The sequence below is a fragment of the Pomacea canaliculata genome, linkage group LG2 (genome assembly GCF_003073045.1).
Source record: "Pomacea canaliculata isolate SZHN2017 linkage group LG2, ASM307304v1, whole genome shotgun sequence".
NCBI lineage: Eukaryota > Metazoa > Mollusca > Gastropoda > Architaenioglossa > Ampullariidae > Pomacea > Pomacea canaliculata.
The window spans coordinates 37,720,671-37,742,036 of record NC_037591.1 but is presented as its reverse complement, the minus strand read 5'-3'; the positions used below and the strand labels follow the sequence as shown (position 1 = coordinate 37,742,036).

At 40.0% G+C, this 21,366-nt stretch overlaps 1 protein-coding gene and 1 pseudogene across 9 annotated transcripts; one reads left to right on the top strand and one right to left on the bottom strand.

Annotated features, from left to right (window-relative positions):
- Nucleotides 1-8,351: 8,351 nt before the first annotated feature.
- Nucleotides 8,352-16,487, bottom strand: LOC112556714 (GDP-fucose transporter-like). 9 transcript variants are annotated; one of them, XR_003097808.1, is made up of 4 exons: nt 13,580-13,767; nt 12,593-12,766; nt 10,107-12,286; nt 8,352-9,371 (listed from the first exon to the last, which is right to left on the bottom strand). XR_003097808.1 is itself a non-coding variant. In XM_025225970.1 (3 exons), the coding sequence occupies exons 2-3, from the start codon at nt 12,708-12,710 to the stop codon at nt 11,412-11,414; spliced, it is 993 nt and encodes a 330-aa protein (XP_025081755.1). In that variant the 5' UTR covers nt 12,711-12,766; nt 16,362-16,487; the 3' UTR covers nt 8,352-11,411. The 9 variants fall into 9 exon arrangements, 8 of the variants coding, with proteins under 8 accessions (XP_025081755.1, XP_025081751.1, XP_025081753.1 ...); XM_025225970.1 differs by lacking the exon at nt 13,580-13,767 and adding an exon at nt 16,362-16,487 and having other exon boundaries at nt 8,352-12,286; XM_025225966.1 differs by lacking the exon at nt 13,580-13,767 and adding an exon at nt 16,211-16,354 and having other exon boundaries at nt 8,352-12,286.
- Nucleotides 16,488-16,563: 76 nt separating this feature from the next.
- On the top strand, nt 16,564-21,054 carry LOC112556717 (annotated as a pseudogene).
- The last annotated feature ends 312 nt before the right edge of the window (nt 21,055-21,366 follow it).

The window sequence follows — 21,366 nt, the reverse complement described above, 5'->3', positions numbered from 1 at the left end:
TCAACACTGGCCTAGTTCTATGGATCAGATCATTCCTGAAGGACCGACCACAGAGGTGGTTTCAGAGTTCCACCGACAGGTACTATAGGTCCAGCAGCTCGTCTGACGGAGTTTATTTGTCAGTGATGGAATGATTCTGTCAGATGAGGCAGATCCTCAACACGGTACCCCTCAGGGATGTGTGCTTCCCCCATCCTGTTCTCTGTATATACAAATGGATTACTATTAACAGTGCTATTCTCAAACTTGTTAAATATGCAGATGACATGGCCCTTGTGGGCTGCCTGAAAGACGAGCAGTCCCTGTCACAGTACCTGGCCTGTGTGGGGGAGCTGGAGGAGTGGTTTGACCGCAGCTTTCTGGATCTGAACGTTGACAAAACGGAGGAGATGGCCTTTGGAAGAGCCTACGAAGGAAGAGATGGCACAACCCCTCTCTCCCCACCACTCCAAATCAAGGGACAGCAGGTTCAGAGGCTGCTGTGTTTAGGTACCTTGGTACAGTGATCGACGGAGGCTCTCATTTAGTGATCACGTGAACCAAGTGTACAAAAAGGCCCAGCAACGGCTGTACCTTCTGAGGAGACTTCGCAGCTTCGACGTCAGCTCTGGGGTGCTGGAGACTGTGTACAGGTCTCTCGTTGAGAGCATCCTCTCATTCAACATCGCTGCCTGGTATGGTCACCTACTAGTCAAAGACAAGGCAAGGCTGGCCAGAATCATCCACCAGGCAAATAAAATTATTGGTCAAGCACAGCTGCCACTTTCTGACTGTACCTTCATGCAGTCAGAAGGATGGCACATAACATCATTCGGACCTGAAACACCCTCTCCACACCAGCTTCCAGCTGTTGCCCTCAGGCAGGCGCTATAAGGTACCACGCATAAGGAAAGCTGCCTACCAGAGGTCCTTCGTGCCAGCAGCCATCACCATCCTAAATAAAGGCACAAGGACTCAGAGGAATCAAACAGAGACTGAAGAAGAGTGAGTGCTGACATCTGTTGTCAGCCATCACCTCGTGTGTCATTCTTGTCAATGACATTTTCTGGACGCAGCCGCGGTAAAGTTGAAGAAAAATGAACAATTAGCCAAAATAAACAACTGATCAATGCTTACGGGTCATCTACGGTGTCACCGATCACCGCAACTAAAAAATATATCCATGGTATTCATATTGCCATGGCATAGCGTCGCACGAACTGTTTCATCCTACACTTTGTGCGAGTTTGCTGCCTGTCTCGCGGTAAGTCGCTGCGATCTGCACGGTTCGGACACGATAGGGACTGTCATTTCTGGTACTGTCATCTGACACCACAGACACTGTTACTTCTGGCACCACAGGCATTGTCACAAGAGTTCTGTGGTGATGGTTTGGAAGAGTAGCATACCACCCTGGCGTTTCCTCTTCACTGTCGTCATCCTGAAGGTATGGCGCCTCCCGCAGTTGAATGTCCTTTATCTTGGAGTATACCAAATGATCGTCTAGGTACACAAGAAGGACTGAAATTAAAAAGTTCGGCATGGTGGTCTGCATTAACCTCTGGAAAGTGGCTGGTGTGGACGTCAGACCCATTGGCATCCTGGAACGGGCGTGTTGCCAGCGGCCCTAGCCAGTCCTTTTGTTGACAATGTCTTCTCAAGATGAGCTTCATGCACGGCTGCCTGTACTGCCTGCGCCACATCTGCGGTAGAGTCCATTATCCGATCAAGAACGTTCTTCCCTAGTAGAAGCGACACGCGCCTCCTGCGCTCACTTGTGACCACATCGACCAGGTCCTTGACCACCAGGATAGGAACGTCCTCAGACGCTGGCCGTAAACATGTCCACCACCGCCACTCCTGAGTTTGTTTTAGCTGTAAGTCCTGTATGTGCCCTGGTGCCCACTCGTCAGTGACCGTCGTTACCTCACTGCCGGTGTCGAGCAACGCCATCACTCTAATGCCATAAATGACAACCTCCGCCGTCGGACACTTTCCAGTCAGGCCAGCTACACTTTATTTCCCTGTCATCCTGTTACGGAAAACGAGGCAGTCACTTTCCCTGACCGGTCGGGCTGCAGTCCTCCGAGATGGTGTCAATCGCCGCCACTTCGACGCTCTGCGCCGCCTTCTACCTCGCCTGCTTAAATTCTGGAGCTTCGCGGCGTATTCGTCAACCACCTCATCACGTTGCTGTGGCACTGAATTTTTTTCTTTCCGTTCGCCGTACGCCTCCACTAGGACACCCAAGATCTTTCTCGGCGTATCTCTTGCGTCATGCGGAAGCATCATAACTCGACGTCTGGCAGGTCCCTCCAGCGAGCTCAAGATGTAACCACGAGCCGCATTCTGACACATCGGGTTTAGGGCGAAAGCTAACTCGACCTCTGTTTCAATCTCGTCGACACTCGTTGGTCCACCGGCAAACTACTGAAAGCGGACTAAACTAGTATGCTCGTAGAGCCTCTGCCCACCCAACGGATAGCATCATGGTCCTCTCTATGTACTAATCTTCTGTCGTGGGCTTCTGCCCGTGATGAACAAATGTTTCTTTTTGTTAAGCAGTGCTTTTAGGCCCTTGGTCACCCAAGTTTGTTGTTAGGATAAACATACACTGCTTTGATGGACTGTGCAATCAACACTATTTTACTCCTCACTTTACTTCTAACTGTGTGTTAAATGTCTGTATGGGTATGTGAGCAAAGACAAATTTCTGTCCTCCTGGGCAGACAATAAAGTCTGTTTTGATTTTGATTTTGATTTTGAAATGAAAGAAGAAAAATGTATAAACATCGGCTACCTTATATGCAACTTGTCAACCAGAATTTCAGCAGTGATTCGACTTTTACACATATATTTTGACATGCATTACCTTATATGTCTGTTACATTGTTAAATATGTTATATTGCAACGATATGAATTGTTTAAGCATAGAATGTGTTAAGCCTGTAATATGTTTAATGGGCTAATGGAAAATAAATGTTTATATATATTAAAAAAAAAAAGGAATTACTGTTCAGTGTAATGAGACGTCGTTGAAAATAAGCAAAACAAAACTGATTTTTATTTTCAATACAAATTAGTCTCGTGATGTACGTACATAGGAAAGCATTCGCTAACTTACAGCTATACGGCTCATGGCCATAAACGTGGTCTGTTATTGTTAGCACAATTTGTAATGATTTGCAAAACTGTACTGCATATAGTTAAATATATGGAGTTTGCGGAGCAATTGCTTAAATGAATTAGAAGCTATATTTAAACTGGGATGTGTGAAGAGTTGCCTGTATAGCTGATTTCTGACCAAGTATGTCGCACCATGGACGTATATGTATGGACTGATGTCTGTATGCCGAGACTCACTCTTGGCCTCTTGCGAAGTGATCTGCTATTAGTCTCGGCGAGCAGTAACAAAGAATGTGAATAAACCGGAAGTTATGTCGTCTAATGCCTTGTTTTAGAAGTTAATCTGAAATGTGAATAAACCGAAAGCTATGTCGTCTAATGCCTCGTCTTAGCAGTTAACTGGAAAAAATCGTCTGCCAGCAGTCCAGGGATATTAGTTCGTGGTCGCATGTAGAAGACAAAAAAGAAAAAAATCTGGGCATATTGCATGCAAATGGAACACACTTAAAGATCAACACGAGACATCGTTGATAGCAATGGCCATTTTCTTACAAAGCATTACTGTACTCAACCGATAGACTGAATATTGCAAAGACCTGTGCAACTTTCAGCTGAAGACATTCTTCAAATGATGTAGGAACCGGAACCAGGGGAGGCAAGAGGGGGCAGCTTTGTCGAGCATCTTCCAACGACACGGGACTGTTCAACGAAAGTTATTCATCATTCCCGTAACTGGTACCAGTTGACGAACGGTCATCGTGGGGATCGAGAACTGGACAAGACTCTCCATTCAGGCCTGTCTTGAGCGGTGGTGTCAGTAGGTCCTTCATGGAACGACCGACTGGTTTTTTTCCTTTACGTTTGTTATGTTTTTCTTTGTCAACCTTGACATTGGTGCGTACGTGTAACGATTAGCAAATGTGGACAGCGAAGAACCGACCATACCCAGCAGGGACATAGTGCGTATTATCGAGAAAACATTCTGCACTCAATTGCAGAGTCATCATCATCAATCATCCATTGGCTGGCACTAGCTGATGGTGTGTGATAGAATATATTGAACTGAATTTTCAACTCGCTCTCACTAAGTGTTATCACGACAATGAAAACTGGATGCCGTTTGTTTAGATATCAACTCCAATACTCCCCTCTTTGGATGAGAATCTTGTTCGCAGAGCTGATTGACAGTGCTTGTCTCCTAGTACTCCATATTCCTCTACCCTGTGTGTGTGAATCTCGGTGTGAATGAATGATGAAAGGTACATTTGATTCCTGTATTATGTGCTGGTACATGTGTGTGTGTTACGCAAAGCGCTTACAACCTGTTGGGAAATAAAGTACTACATAAATAATAAGATTTTATTATTTTATTACAATCATCAACTGGTGATGTTTTTAGCACTTTATAACTGTGTCGTCTTTTCGTGATAAACGTAAATGTAGTTGGGAAAGATAGGACTAAATGGTACAGAGAACTAATTACAATTTAAGAATTTTAACAAAACATCACTGAATGAATGAATGGAGGGATTGCTCAAGAAAGAAACCAGATAGCCAGGCACAGTCACTATAAATCGTTGAATCACACATTTTAAAAATGTTAATGAAACATTTCAAGCAAGAAAACATAAACTGAAGAAAAAACTACTGTCTTAAAAGCTAAGCAACTGTGTGGTCAGGCCTAATAGACTATTCCTTTTAAAAATAATCAGAGCATTTAATAGCTACATTGAAACATTTTGCAACAACTCTCATCTGTTACACCAGTATCCTCCAATTCGTTTCACCTTTAATCACTGTTATTTTACATCAATGCACGATATCTAAATCCTGGATGCCAGCTCTTCGAAGACTAACAGTCGGCTCTCGAGCGCACACAAGTTCAGAGACATCACTCAAGAACACAACGGCCTTCTTGAACCGCCTCAGACCCATGTTTCAAAAGCATTTGACGATCGTTTTAATACCCAAAATGTTGCTCGAACATGATACGTCAGTATGTTAATAATCGAATCCCATAAACCAGGGGCAGCTCTAGGCTCGTGATGGCCCTGAGCAGAGAAAGAATTGGTGGCCCTTTTGCCCGCCAATGTCAATAAAACGAAGTGGAGGCCCATGATATTCTTATTATGGCAGAACATTATAATACTACATAATAATTAACTGCTCCTATTCTAGCAACATTAGTAAATTTAATTTTCTATTTCTATTTTATATTCAAAATATATTGGCATGGCAGCCCTATTCAGATGCACAATTTTCACATGTCTAAGACCTTTCCTGCATATACTTGACATATGACATGCTTTTGCCTTTAGGGAAAATTAAGTTGGTGGTCCAAATATGATAATTGGAGAACTGCTAAAGTAATACTCCAGCTCTTCTTAAATTCTTAAGCGAACAATTTATATAAGGGAGTTCTACTAGGTAAATTCAGTCTGTCTTTGCAGAGGTCGAGAGAGATCGAAACGGTTGGGTCATGTGGCTCTAGTTTAGTTTTCACGGTGACCACACATTTTAGCAGATTGCGGTAAAACAGCCAGTACTTCCCATCCACAGTCAAATCTCCCTACTATGCCACCCCGCTACTATGCCACTCTCGGTATTTTGCCACTTTTGCTCGGTCCCGACTATAAATTCAATGTAAAAAAAAAATTACTATGCCACCCCAGACCCTCCCTACTATGCCAATTTTTTGTGACTGTTAAAAGACACAAGTTGTGAAATTCCACGCAGTGCTCGATTACTATACTGTATGGTAGTGTGGGACATCGCAGTTAGTGGATGGAACATAGACCGCACACAGGGAGGGTGGAGGCTGGCGATGGGGGGGGGGGTGGTCGCTGCCGGGTGACAGCCACGTGACAGAGGGAAGGTGTGAGGGGGTCGACTAGCGACAGGATGCAGGTGCGCGGATGTGGTTGGAGGGGTGGAGGATGAAGAGGTGAGGGGGAGAATGAGAAGAGACAGCTAGCGAAGCCGACGATTCTTGAGAGCTTTGGACCAGACCTGGGCAAAGGCCTCCTGTCTCTGACCGGCCCGCCCACCAGTATATATACTATACATTTGGGTAAAACTGAGTTAACTATTTAGTCCGGCCCTCTAAAACCAACCCAATTTCTCATGCGGCCCCTTGGGAAAATTAATTGCCCACCCCTGCTTTGGACTGACGGGTAACTTGAGCAAATAAAGCCGTTTTTACGAACCCTCTCTACTATGCCACTCTCGCTACTATGCCACTTTTTCTCGGTCCCGGTAGGTGGCATAGTAGGGAGATTTGACTGCATTTAGAATTTAATAATTTGCTGTTTTTAAAAGTATGAAAACTGATTAGTTATTTTTTTCTTGTGCTCGATTGAGGTTTTAGATTTGGTCCATTTGTGACACTGAACTTTTAGGATTGGTGTGCGTACCATTATCACAGATTAGCTGCCCTTAGTTTGCTCACAGTATCTTTCCAAAAAAAAAAAAATGTATATATTTCAAAGATGCTTGAAGAGCGTGAGTAATGAAAGAACGGCACTCACAAGGTGGACAACTATGGCGTCTCCCCACTTTTCTTCTACTTGTTCCTAGTCGCCCCCCCTCCCCCGTGGAGCATAGGGCCGCAAATACATCCCGCCATCGGACCTGGTTCTGGGCGTTCCTTTCCAGTTGGGACAATAACTTGCCAGCTATCTCTCTGTGGACTGATCTCCTCATATCTGTCTGGGTCTCCCAACCCTGCGCCTCCCATGTGGGTTCCAGCCCAGAGCTTGTCTTGTTAAATTGTCGGCTGGCTTTCGCAAGGTGTGACCGATCCAGCCCCACTTCCACTTCTTGATGTCTTGGCTGGCAGGTGTTTGGTTAGTTCTCTCCTACAGGTCTGTATTGGAGATCTTCTCGGGCCATCTGATGTTAAGGATGTGGCGCAGACATCTGTTGATGAATGTTTGAATTTTGTTGGGAATGGTGTTTGTCACACGCCATGTCTCAAAAGTGTGTGCAGGCAGTCTTCCACGTCTCTTGTAATCCTGTCCAGTAGTTGGCCACTGTTTCTTCCAGGAGTCCCTCCAGCGCCGCAAACCTGTTTTGAATTTCGTAGTTGAACTCTTCTTGCTTTCTGCGGTCTCTAAGAAACTGTAATTTTAATTTGTGGTGTGGTCTGTCTGATGAGTCACGGAGAGACCTTAGCTTTATTTTCATGGTTGCCACAAGCAGGTGCATGGTGGTCTGTGGGTGTATCTGCGCCTCGCATTACCCTGACATTCGGCAGACTCCTTTAAACTGCGATTGATGGTGATGTGATCAATCTGATTTTCTGTATGTCCATCTGGTGAATGGTTTTGTGTGGAAAAACTGTGCCTCCGAACATTGAACAAGCAGATGTCTGTGAGCAGCTTACCATTTTTATTGCAGATGCCCACACCATGCTTTCCCATTATGTGTCCTTTGTGTTGTCATTTCCAACTTTGGCCTTCAAGTTACCAATTATGATCTTTAGGTCTCGTTGGGGAGTACGATCAGCCAGTGCTTGTAGGGAGTTGTAAAAGTGTTCCTTTTTCTCTTCTTTAGCATATAGGTAGGTGCATATATAGCACTGGATAATGGTGATCTTTGTTCCGTTAAAGTTGAGCATGGCTGACACAAGTCGTGGGGAAACTGGTTTCCATGCTATTAGTGCTCTTGCAGCCTCTGGTGTCACCAGTACTGCTACTCCTTGTGTGTGGTCATGGTCAGGGTCTTGATGTCCGGAGTAGATGATAGTCTCCCCTGACGAAAGTCTGGTCTGACCGTTGCCATTCCACCATGTCTCGCAAAGGCCGAAGGAGCTTGGTGCCTGGGCTACCTGAACTGATTTTCCTCTCTCGTACAGGGTTCTGATGTTTCAGGTCCCTATATAGTACCTTCCTCCTTCATCCGGGCTTGGGACTGGCAGATTACCATGGGGCTTCCAGGCGTAGTAGTCTCCCCACTTTATAGGATCTTCAATTTAGTGATCTGTTCAATGTGTTTGCTTAGTGAACACATGGGATAAATAAGGATTTAAACATTGTAAGAAGAATCAAAAATTTTATTTTCAAAAATATGTTGTAACCTGTACCCAAGGAAAATACCTATCCAAATTGATTTAATGTCCTGCATTGTCATTGGATAAAAGTAACTGAACACACTGCAGTAGGAATTCAACAAGGAATTTAATTGTGTACAGACAACTGAAGAACAGAAATTAAAATAAAATGCATTTACTTCAAGTGTGAATGTATTTTGATGACAATTTTTTAACGGTCAAGAATATACACAATCTTTAGAGGCATTTTAAATATCCTGCATTCCTTACATATATTTACCAACAATTATAACACAACTAGCTGGGTTAGATACTTTATTATTTCACACATTTAAGGAGCGAAAAAAACCCAGCATAAAAGATGGAGAATATGATGTACAAGCATTTAGAGTATTTCTTCAGATCTTGTATTTGCCCAAAATGAATTGACAAAATGAAAAAGGCTCTATATACAAATGCACTTTCAATTACTTAAGGTAATAATCCACTTGACGAATTGTTCATCTAATGTACCAGCATAATGTATTACTGTAATCTGAAAATGTTGTCAACTCACTTTCTTCAGCTAAATATCTATTTTCTAAAATCCCAAACAAATCTCAACACTTACTGAATTTAATCTTGGTGTGAGAATTATTAGAAAAAAATACAACTTCATTGTTTCACAAAATGTTAAGCAAATGAAATACTTTATAAAGACCATAAAATGTTTTAAAGATCTGTTTTATCACAAGGATGAGGGTAAGAATTTGTAATGTCATGGATGCAGCTGCATATCAAAGACTTGGCAAATGTGTGCATGCAAATGAATTGTGGAGCTAAATTTATAAAATCGCAAAACAGAACACAGGCAAACCTTGCAAGTTAACCCTTAAAATTTGTGACAACAGCAGGGAGAAATGGATATACAATACAATGCAATACAATACAATTTTATTAATCCGCAAGGGCAATTACAGGTATGATGACACGCCAGCACACTAAAGTGAAGATTATATGTAGGAGATTAAAGGGAATAGATTCTGGCAACATACACACACATGTGCGCACACACCCACTCATATAGTAACACAGCAACAGGAGGTTCAGTTGGCACCCCGCACAAGGTCACCTCAGGCTGACACATCATCACAGCTAGTGGAATTGAAGAAGTGAATGGCACGCGGAATGAACGAGTTTCGGTAACGGTTCGTTCGACATACAGGTACAGCGTATCTGCGACCAGACCTCAGAAGTGAGAACTCACTTGCCAGCACATGTATATATGCGACCTTTTAGTTTTAAACTGTGTTGAAATATTGCATGTCATCTCAGGTTGTGATTCAAAGCCTTATACGAATGAAGATCATAAAAAGCAAGATCAAGAAGCCTAAAGACTGTGTAGGGTCTTATTAAGTCTAATTATTTATTTGCTTGCAAGAAGTAATATTTACTAATATTTCTATCCTATGAAGTTTGAAAAATAAGTTGCAGATATAGCACATAGTAAAAATAATTGCGAATCCCGAAGCTGCTGATTTAGAAGTAATCAAAAATTGAAATATCTATGAAGAAAGGTTAGTAATGATAACCAATAATTATCACAATCTTCTTATGCTTGCAGGATTATGTAAGCTTGACTATTGTAAGCTTTCATCCAATTGAAGATTGATGTCCTTTGAAAAATGCTTCTGAAACCTCTGAGACAAGGAGATTTTCTGAAATAAAGTACTTATAGTCACAGAGGTTTCTAAACAATTAATGGAATGAGCATAATTAAACTCTTAACATGCACACTTTGGCTGGTCCAGGAACAATGCTGCCTGCAGCTAAAGAGGAGGATGTCACACTATAGCTATGTTATATATCACAACAGTTTTGCCATGGCTATCCTGCAAGGTATGCTTGATGTAAAAAGGACAGTTTATACACGTGCAGCTTAATAAGAAACATGAAAGGAGGGACACAAACCGAGATATAGAGCCCTGTGGACTGCCTTTTCTGTCGTGTTCTCCCCACTGTAAGGTAAATTGGGTTACTACACAATGTACAGTTCAATATATACATATAGATAAAAAAATGAGCTCAATAATTAAATTGGTAAATTGTGTTCTAACTGTAACTTAGAGCTAAGCTGAAACTTGATGACTGGTTAAAAGACAAGTTGTCAAAGTTTTTAAATACTTTTTTATAGCTTCAGTTATCCTACCTGTCAGAAAGAGTGAGCATTCTATTTTGTGCGTGTAGTCATAGCTTAGAGGTGTCTTCTTTGTGTTAAAGCACACAAAGGCTGACCATATGAAATAAACATGTTAGCTGCTTGTTGTCACAGGGAGAGGGTTGAAGCCCATGTTAATATTGCCACAACACTATCAAGTGATGTTGCAGGAACTGGGATAAAAGATTTTAACTCACAAACGAAATAAACTTACGACGACGGTTGAAATTAAAATTTTATCATTGTAATTCACTAGATTCAGTTGTAAGAAAGTGTTTGCACACAGATTATCCTTGAATTATGTAATGTATAGTATTAAGTGCAACACGAGATCTCTAATGAGCTACCAAAATGAAAAAAGCATCAATAAAATTAACCCTATTTATACAAGAATGTATTGTCACTTGTCAGTATGTCTGAGTTTTAAACTTTTAAAATGTACCTGTTCAGAACACAAAGGCTATATAAAACTACAGCTCTACCACATCATGCAAAAGGAAAGCTGATTACAGTTTTTAAAAAACCAAACAGTAAAGGCCATAGTTATAGAATATACTTGGAATGAACAAGGATCATATTCCTTTTAATTCTTACCTCCAGGGTCTGTTTGTGTTTGAACCCGCAAATCCTAGGAAGCTTTACATCTGATGATAGGTATCTTCAGGAATATTAGGATAACAAGAGTTACTCTTATATTTGCAGTGCCTTTGGAGATCATACACACAGAAGCCATGATGGTAACTGCAGGCATCAGTGATGTATAAGATAAAACCAAGAAGGTTCTCCAGCAATGTATGCTTTCAAAAGCTCTTCATGCAGCTTTAATAAGCTGTAACAGTTCTGCCTATTTTCATTGTAGCTAGTTTTTTTTTATAGTGATACAATGAATACAGATATACATTATATGCAAAAGTATAAAAATTAATGCACATATGCTCTAATCCCTATAAAGGATGATCTCAATTACAAAATTTTCATTACAAACATTTCAAATATTCTTCCAATCCTTCTTTAAGAAACATCAACAGAAGACAGTTTTGATCATCCAAATGTCCTTGTCACCTTGTTTCTTTTTTTTCAGGTATTGTTATGATTATTTCATTGGATGTTGAAGATTTATTTGTAGCATACAACATTATGCCAAGCATCACAAGGAGATTTCCTACCCACCAAAGGAATGTTTTTTTTTCTTCATGGAAAATCACAGCCAGTATTGTCTGCAGGAGTGATTTGGCATTGATGCTCACATTGTGTGTCACAGGGGATGTCAAGCTAATTACCTTGTTGCTAGTCCATCCGACCATCATGCTAATGACCCCAGTAACTATCAGTTGCCACCACAACGTTACCTTCCACAGCTGCCCTGTCATCCAAGCTGTGTGAAACTGACCAGTACTAAAAATGAGAGGGAAAAGCAGTATTATGCTGCTACCATTGTTTAAAAGTGCTATTTTCAAGGAGTCACCATCCACAACTTTGTCCACCCTCTTGCAGTAAATACCACAAAGTGCAGCCACCATGCTAGCTAGGACACCATAGGTAATTCCAGCAAAAGTTATACTGTTGAGTGCTCTTTCTTCATCTGCACTTATTAAAAACCCACATATGATAAGAAAGCAAGAAAATCCAATTTTGCCGGTTATAGGAACATGCAGAAAAAGTCTTGAAAACATTACAGAAAACACAAGAGTGGAAGACCGTGCAACTTGGTAAAATGCCACACCAATGTGCTTCAGTAACAGATTATTCAGAACAAGAACTGCAACAAAGGCAAAAGACATAGCAAGGACATCACTGTTCAACAGCAGGGATGGGCTTGATGCTATCCAGCGTGCTGATGGGTCCAGCAGCATCTGGACTGATGCTCCGATGAGAATAGCCAAGACTGAGACAAAACTCTGAGACCATGCGATGACAACAGTGAGATCATGACCTGAAAATAAAGTATACCAATGTTTAGTAAAACTTCTATTTAAATAGAAAAGGGGTAAGAGTGTGTATGTGTGCAGCTAATAAACTGGATCCTATGATATAATTATTTTGGGGATTCACATCATAGTAGGACACTGGCTTGAAACCCTAATAAAAAATGAATCTTATCGAAAAAAAACAACTACAGTAGTAGCTAATGTGAAAGGCGCAACATAAAATTAAAACATCATTATGTTATTTCATTTCTAGAATCTTCCTAGAAACTCTTAAAAATATTTAGCATTTAAAACTAGGAAAAGGTTTTTACCTAAAGTGCTGCTGCTAACCATATGTTTGTTGACAAATACAAGTGTAATAGACATTGCCCAGTGACAAGCAATAACAAAAAGAATATGCAGTTGCTGAAGTCCATCTCTTTTTCCCATGATGATGTATTTTAAGGACAATCCAATTTCAAGCCTCAGTCATTGTTGGAAGATTTCTGAAAATATTCAAAAAATTATGTGGGGGTGTCAAACCTAGAACAAATGTGACTCCTTTAATCTCCTGAAGCTGACATATTTACATTGACCATGATTCATGACTTCAGATTTTTAATGACAATAAATTACTTATAAGTAACCATCTAAAATGAGGGCTGTGACCAGAAACCACTATTCTAACGCACTTGAACCATGTCTCCTTCCATGGCCTAAAGTTTAAATTTTCAATATATGCTCTGTAGAATTTTAATTGAATGCCTCAAAATTTTGAAAAGTAATTTCTGTTACTTTGCTCATGACTTATGAGTGTGCTGTGTGCACGTGTTACTGTTATGCTTGTTTACGTGATTGTCTGATACAGTTTTAAGAGGGTTGTGTATTAGTTTTCCGCGTTTCTCAATTTTCTGGTATTAATTTTACTAACTTTTGCTTTCCTTCAATATATTCTCACACCCTAAAAGTGTTTAAATCAGCTACAAAAGATTTAAGCAACATCAAATTCATCTTCGTGTCATAGTGTAGTACTACCAGCGGTAGACACTACGCAGGTAACCAACATTCGACTTCACGACGAGAAATTTTTCGTTAAAGGGAACTGAAACTAAAACACGTTTGAAACTGAGAACCCAAGGTACAGTACACCAACTACTAATGACGATGACGTCGTCTGAATCGCCCTTGAAAAATAAAAAAAAAAGGATGGAAACGAAAAGAAGAGGAATTCGTCATCATGTCACAATATTTTAGATGCTAAAAATAACGTTTTAGATATGAAGCCAGATTTTCTTTGCAAGGGACCGCTCAAGTCTCACCAGTTTTATTTTTCACAGAAATCATTTCCCATGATTCAGTTATTTAGACTGTCTAGCAGACGACTCACGCACATTCGCAAAACTGCACCCTGCGAGCTTTGGAACTCTCGCGTGCCTAAGTAAAACATTAGTGAGTCACAGTGTGGATAATCATGAGGTACGCGTCGTGCTACACGACAAAACTGCTTTTACATTATAAGGGACGCAACTTTTATGGTCAGGGACCCCCATCTCCATTAAAAAAAAAAAAATCGTGACAGATTAGTCGCAGTTATAGTAACTTGATTTTCTTTTTTGCTATTGCTTTGATAGGATGTTATGCTTTGTGCTTGTTTTTAATGATGGATTACTTTATTAAATGCGATTTCATCTCGATCAAACGTTATATAGTTCCAGGTTCAAATTTTGCACTATTTTTACACATGACACTGTAACTACAATATTCGCGTAAATGCAACATGGTCAGCTCAACATTGCTGACCTAATATTTTTAAAATCCAAAAGTGTTTGGTTTAAATGATTTAAGTGCACACGAATAAAAACGACCAGTACGATTAAGTAAAAACTTACATTCACGTACGTAGGATCAGAGTCAATGCAAGCTGCAGTTACGCTACACTGCGCTCACACCTGAGGTTCACTCGGCTTTCGCAGTGTGAGTTAAGAATAAGTTGCATTCACATTAAACCTGGATATGACCTCACTCTTGCGGCTCGTTAATAAGGCCCCATCCCTAAAAAAATTAATAATTTTAAAAAGGGTTGTGGCTGGCTGTGGCGTTTCTCGGATGATCGCCGTCAAATTCTTTTCAAATATCTTTCTAAAAATATTCACAAAAGTTTTCGCCTGGTGCATTCTATATAACGTGCCTGCTAGGCTTCTACTTTTGATGTTAGTATGAACTGGAATGTTTTTTCCAGGTTTGTTTTGTGCCCAAGAGTTTCTCTGTCAGTGTGACACCCAGAGGCGACAGCTGTGTCTGCCTATTTATGCAGCGGAAACCGCAGGGTAACAATTAAAAGTGATTGCAGACATTTAAAAAAATTAAGATTTAATAAAGAGGACATCTAATGTGCTGTGCACCAAGGCATTCTCCAGTGATAGCCTGCCCAACTCGAATGGACGTAGGGCGAGGGTTGGGATCGCAAAGGTTGTGACGTCAGAGATCCAACAGTCAAATGCATGATCATGATGGTCAGTACCTCGCCACTCTGACATGATCGAGGTGTGTGTGTGTGCAATACAAGTGGAAAAGATGGGAAACCACAGATATCGTGAGAAACACTCGGAATGCAGATAGACGTTTTGAAGTTAAAAGACATAATAATAATGAATTACAATATCTAAAATACAATTATAAAAAGTTAGCAGAAGATTCTTGACTAAGATCCTTAATAATGATGATAATCATATATACAATGCAATTCAATCAGTGCGCGTGGACAGAAAAGCATGAGGAGAAACTAAATATACGCAGCACAGTTGCAAACTACAAAAGCAAAGGGGGGTGGGAGTTGTGCGAGAGAGTGCGTATGTGGAGTGGGGAGCATGGTGGCAAAAGGATATACCACCGGCTACTGGAAGTATTACGAAAGAGGTATGTCTTCCGCGAGATTTGACAGCTTAGAAAGGTGATCGCTGCACGAAGCGATTTGGGTAGTGTACATATGTGGGGCTAGAAAAGGAAAAGAAGTGGCCCCCACACGTGTCTCGTCTGATACATATTGTCTCGTACAGCTATGATTGAGATTTTTGGAGAAATACGGTGCAAGACGTGGTTGTGGACTGAAAGGGACAAGTGATGTCACGAAAGTACGTACGTACATTAGGGTACTTATATGAACATACGAAGTTCATGGATACAATCAAGTAGACTAGGGATGCCCAACCTACGGCCCGCGGGCCATATCCGGCCCGCGACGCGGTGCCATCCGGCCCGAGAAACTTTTGCCCACAATGCAGGAAATCGGCATGTTAGTAATAAAAAAAAAAAAAACGAAAAAAGGGAAGAAGAAGTATTTATCCCCACTTAGGGGCGTTTCCCGATCTTTTTTTCAATGGACGAACATTTCGATTCAGTGCTCCGACTTGGTGTCTCTACGATGAGGCCGGACGTTCAGAAGTTGGTTTCGGGAAAACAACTTCAAATATCCCACTAATTACTACATAATTAATGGTAAGTACACCTTGTTCTAATAAAAATATGGTATCTGCTCTATTTTTTTTCTTTTTGGTATTTTTGCGGTGAAGTGGCCCGCGACACGGCTGTCCGAAAAGGGATATGGCCCGCAGGCCAAAAAAGGTTGGGCATCACTGAAGTAGACCAACACCCAACACTAGCAATTATAATTAAGATGCCGCCCATTTGGACTGTGCATGTGCAGAGAGAGAGGGGAAATTAAAGAATCGCCAAAGCGATACTGCTGCGACGTAGATACCCCACCACATTAGAAACTTTGCTATGTTACATACTGTAATCACGCATTCTTTTTTAAAAAAAAATCCCCCTTGAGGAGGGCACGTGCAAACAGACGATCGAGGTTTCGTCGAATTAAGAAACAATACAATCTTTATGATTTTATGTAAGTGCATGGTGATCTTATAAAATGCGAAAAAATTAGTTCAACGTACGTTTTTTCCGCAGCAGTGTCTTGGCTGAATTAACTTAAGCAAACATATGCTGGTCGTTCGTCACATATCGTTTGTGACGGAGGTAAAAGTTTGAATAGCGAGTACATTCCTGTGTGCGGCTGCAGTTGTTCTTACATTCTAAACAACTCACCGCGATGACCCAAATTCTGTATATGCAATTTTTGCCTGAATCCTTCACCTTTCTCCTTCAAAAATGAAGTTGATGTGTCATTTTAAACAAAGGATTAAGCATTTAAGGTATGTGTGGTTCCATATTTTTAGGAGTCGTTAACCCTTGAAGTTCAACATACGTCAATGAACTTTGACCTTTGACATCCATACGGAAGTTTTGCCCAACAGCACGACAACAATCGAACCGACAGCCGCCATTTTGTGTGCAGTCCTTTGAAACAAATTATTGAGTGGGAGGTCCACTCATATTCGTGCTAGCTGGAAGCCGTTGAGCACGCCGCCATGGCAGATACAGTGAATAAAATGGTGGAAAACCTTAAAGACACTACGTGTCTCGTTCAGTTCGCCACTATGGCGGAACACGCAGAGCGCTATGACGACATGGCGAAAGCAATGAAGAAGGTAACCGAACGAGAGGGAAAACTTACCTGTGATATGCGGAACCTGCTCTCTGTAGCCTATAAGAATGTTGTTGGCGCAAGGCGGTCATCGTGGAGAGTAATAAGCATGATCGAGCAAAAGGCCGAGACCGAAAGCAAGAAAAATTCAGCGAGAGAGTTCCGTAAGAAAGTGGAACAAGAGCTGGACAGCACGTGTAATGAAGTACTTGGCCTTCTTCGGGACCATCTTATTAAGAGCGCCGACGCCGACGAAGAGAAAGTGTTCTACCTCAAAATGAAAGGTGATTATTGGCGTTACATGGCTGAATATAAAGATGACGAAGATGCCCGCGGAGAGGCCATCCAGTCTGCACAGGAAGCCTATAACGAAGCCATGGAAGTAGCCAAAAATTCGTTGGCACCTACTCACCCTAATCGTTTAGGACTTGCTCTGAATTATTCAGTGTTTTTCTACGAGATCTTGAATTCACCGGAGAAGGCATGCCAGTTGGCAAAAGAAGCCTTTGATGCCGCAATTAACGAGCTGGACAACGTAAGAGATCAAGAGTGCAAAGACAGTACACTAATAATGCAGCTCCTTCGTGACAACCTTACGCTCTGGACCTCAGACACCTCAGCAGAAAATGGTGGTGAACTTCAAGATTGAGCATCGGATCTTCAATAACAAACTGTTCAGAACTGTCAGCATAACGTCATTTATTTGCTGGAACAAAACGTAAGCACATATCCATCAAAAGAGCAAGTGCACTATCATCATCATTCAGTGTGAAGTTTAGTTTCATTTTAAAATTTACATTCTTTTTTGCAACCGAATATTACCTAAATTTGCTATGTGTTCTGATAGAAAGGGAGTGATGTGTTCTGTTGGCCAAGTGCTTAAGTACGACAGTGTGTCAGAGTGAGTTCTATGAAGCCGGATAATTTTACAACAAAATAAACAGCACAAACTTGTTGAACTCTTGAGATTTACCATTGTACACCACCAGCAGAAACCAGGGAGATGGAGATGCATTATATGGACTCTGCTCAGCTGCACTTGATGAACATTTATCTTTTTAACTTGAAGATACTAGCATTGATTATTCTGACAGCAAACTTTTATAGAAAGGGCTTCTGCATCTGACTTCTATTCCAGCAGGAACTGAATGTAGACTTTTATATGGTGGTATTCCAGGAAAAGAAAATTTATATTTTGGAAGTAATTTCATTTTGAGAATTAAGAATCTTTTTCTCCACCACAGTAAACCACAGAGAGCATATCAGAAATGTATTGGTAGGCATGTAAAATGCATTGATAACCTTTGCTTTTTCATTTAGCAGTAATTATACTAACCAGTGGAAGCATTTCTGTCCTTTTATATTGTGTGATATATGTGGCAGAAATTAAAGTTAATTTAAAAATATTCACATTTTTTTGCTGTGATGGCATTAGTGAAGAATACCTAGGACCAGCTCATTAACAGATATTTTAATGGTCTTGTTAACCATATATATAGTCTTTAGGGCAGTTATTTGGCTGTGTTTTTTGTGATGTCTCTAATGGCAACACATTTTTTTCAGTTGATTATATACTATGATTTTTGTTTCACTAAGCTTTCAGGTGAAGAGTGCTACATTTGTCTGGAGTCATGCATCTCAACCCCCATTCCCATTTTGACACCCTTTGTCAGAGATTAAAGAATTTGTTAGGTGATAAATAAACTGCTCAGCAGGATTGTGCGATTGTTCTTCGCATTTCACTGTGCACCATGTATTTTTTTAATTTGCATTGTATCACTGAGTGAGAGGCCTGTTAAATGTTCAAGAAAACAGGCTTACTTTAAATAACGTGGTTAAGGAATTTCTTTCAGCAACATTTTATGATTAATGAGCTTCAGTATGTTGTGCTTCATTTTTGGTACAAAACAAAGTATAGATCGATTTGGTAGCCATGAGTGAGTGCATAGTGAATTATGTATGTTTTTTTTTTTTTAGTGCTTAAGCTTTTCCCTTGCATTGAGAACTATTCAGCACACGAATTTTAGAGAAGGAAAAGTAATGAAAAGTCTAGGGTGTCATCTGTAATACAGTTAAATACAAAGATATATAAGTCATTAAACTATGTGATTTAAGCTTGTAAACAGTTGTGTATAGTCAATTTAGTGAATGTGAAAATGTGTTAACAGTTTTTTTGCTTTAGAGTGTGTGTTGGTACATTGACTTTACCAAACATAGTGACTAAAACCTGTAAGGCTGCACATTTTGGCAGAGTTAATATCTCTTGCTCTATGTATACTAATGCAAGTAGAGCGTTTTTATCCTTTGAATTTTATAAGCACTTTATGTGTGGTGATTCAAATGCTCATTCCTCCTAAGTTTGGTCTTCAGTACTAACTGCTGTGTAACCAAATTCATGCACAGGCAATGAGGCATAGTGTATTTATTGTCATTGTGAATCATGTCTGTTCATATTCGAATTGGCTTCCGTAGTTTCCTTTTCACAATAATAACTTTACCAGTCCCACAGATTGATTGTAAGAGAAGTAAAGATGTAGATGATGGTACAACAAGAAAAGTTTTAGATAACTTGCGCACTTGAATTCTTGTTCACTACACACTTGTTAGTACATGCAGCATCATGAAAAGGCAAAATTTAGATATTGGTAAGACAACCTTTTCACCTTTCCGATTGTGCACCTACCATTGTGAATTTGAGGTGGGCTAATAACTTAGACCTTAATAGATATATGAAATTTTCAGCTTCATTATGTTGCCTTGTTTTTGTCTGCCCAAGGTAGTTGTAATTTGAAGCATAATTTGGATTGTTTTAGCTACCATTGTTTTACCACCTAGGAACTAACCATGTCATTTTGAGACACTGTAGGGACCTAGAAGCTAGTAATCCAAATGTGTAACTTTCAGAGCTACTGTGCTAGATGAGAGAAAATTTGACAGCATTCAGTTTCAAAATAGGAAATTTGCGGTATTTTTTTCTTATTAACAGACTTGCTACTGTGCTTTAGAATCCCAGCTTCTGCGAAAACGGTTTTTGTCCACCAGACATACTTGCAGAACACAGCTTTTCTAAGAAGAGACATTTTGAAAGTATAAATGTGCAGAACAATATCGTGTATGGAGGCTAATATAGTGAACAATTTTAACATGCAGACTTTTGTGTGCATATTTATACTATAGAACAGATCATTTTCACACATGCATGAGCGATGGTTTATGTATCCTGTGCATTATAAAATTTTGAGATAAAAATGGTAAACCTGCCAAGGAAAATTGTTCTGTGGATTTGGATTTAACAAAACGTAAAATAGAAAGATTTGCACTAGTTTTTGCTGTTGTCTTAAAAATAATTTCTTTATAAAAACTTGAATTTTTAAAAGTGAACAAATTGAATAAAGCAGTAGAACCAAAGAATTGAAGAAAAATGTGGATTGTTATGCCTCCAAAGTAGCAAGTAGATAATCTAGGAAGTTCAGTAAATTAACACCATACACACACATTGCTTGTGTGGGACTCAAATAAAAATTCTGGGAAAGTTGTTCATAATCTTGGCAAAATAAAAATGTTAAAATCCTTGCGTACTTACCATGACATTTAATTTGAAAATGTTTGTTACAAGGCTTCAAGATCAAGAAACACAAGTAAATTTAAAACAAGTGTGTGCTGTTAATGGCCACTTAAACCCTTTTTAAAAAAAAAAAAAAAACTTTAAGTTTTTTGTTTTTCAAAGAAAGCATTTGAGACCTTAAAGGAGAGATTTTAGCTGTGATGCGTTTTGCTTGGACTTCCAAGAGAATGATGTGAAGAGTTGTTGAGCGCAAGTGTGCAGATTGGTATTGTATATTGTTAAATGTCCCTTTTTTGTGCTCCCCCCTCCTATTCTTGAAGCGAAAAACGTGAAATGTGATGCCTAATGTCAGAAAGTTCGATCAAATTGTTAGCAAATGTTAGTGCTACTGTAAATGTAGAGATCATCTTGCTCTGACACCATTTCTTTTGTTTTGCTGCTAGACAAACTGATTTTGGCAGTCTTGTTAGTACTAATGTACCGATTTTACTATTTAAGGTTTGTAGTGTTCTCAGTTGCACAGTTCTGCTGAATGCTGTTCAAATGCCTGTTTCAGACATTGCATTTTTTTTTTTTCACCTTGTAGTATTTCTGATGGCCAGCAAGGTGTCTAAAACTTAAGTGATGAAACTGTTGATTAATGTGTAGAAATTTTCAAAAGCTTGAATAAATCTAATTGGCATGTCATTCAGGATAGTTTCAATGTCTTATGTAGTTCGTTTGTGTGGGTAGGAGGGGTGTTGTGTGCATGGGCCAGAATGTTTTGCGTGGAATGATTTTGTATGATGTTTAAAAATATTCAGTGTCATTATATCTAAAATTTCTTCCTCTCTAGACTACAGAAATTCTGTTGGTTAGGGAATCAGACTTTCCTGGGAAAAAGATGGCATGTTTTCTTTACCACAACTGCAAAGTGAGATATACAAAGTCAGTATAAAGCTTAACATGACTACCTATGATTTTGAAAGGTCCCATGATTGTTGAATTAAATGCTGAAATGA

Excerpts from the sequence above, each read along its gene's own strand:
- LOC112556714 (XM_025225970.1), bottom strand. The coding sequence starts at position 12,710 with ATGGGAAAAAGAGATGGACTTCAGCAACTGCATATTCTTTTTGTTATT. Across the intron at positions 12,287-12,592 it reads GGTTAGCAGCAGCACTTTAG|GTCATGATCTCACTGTTGTC; the intron begins GTAAAAACCTTT and ends CTTTATTTTCAG.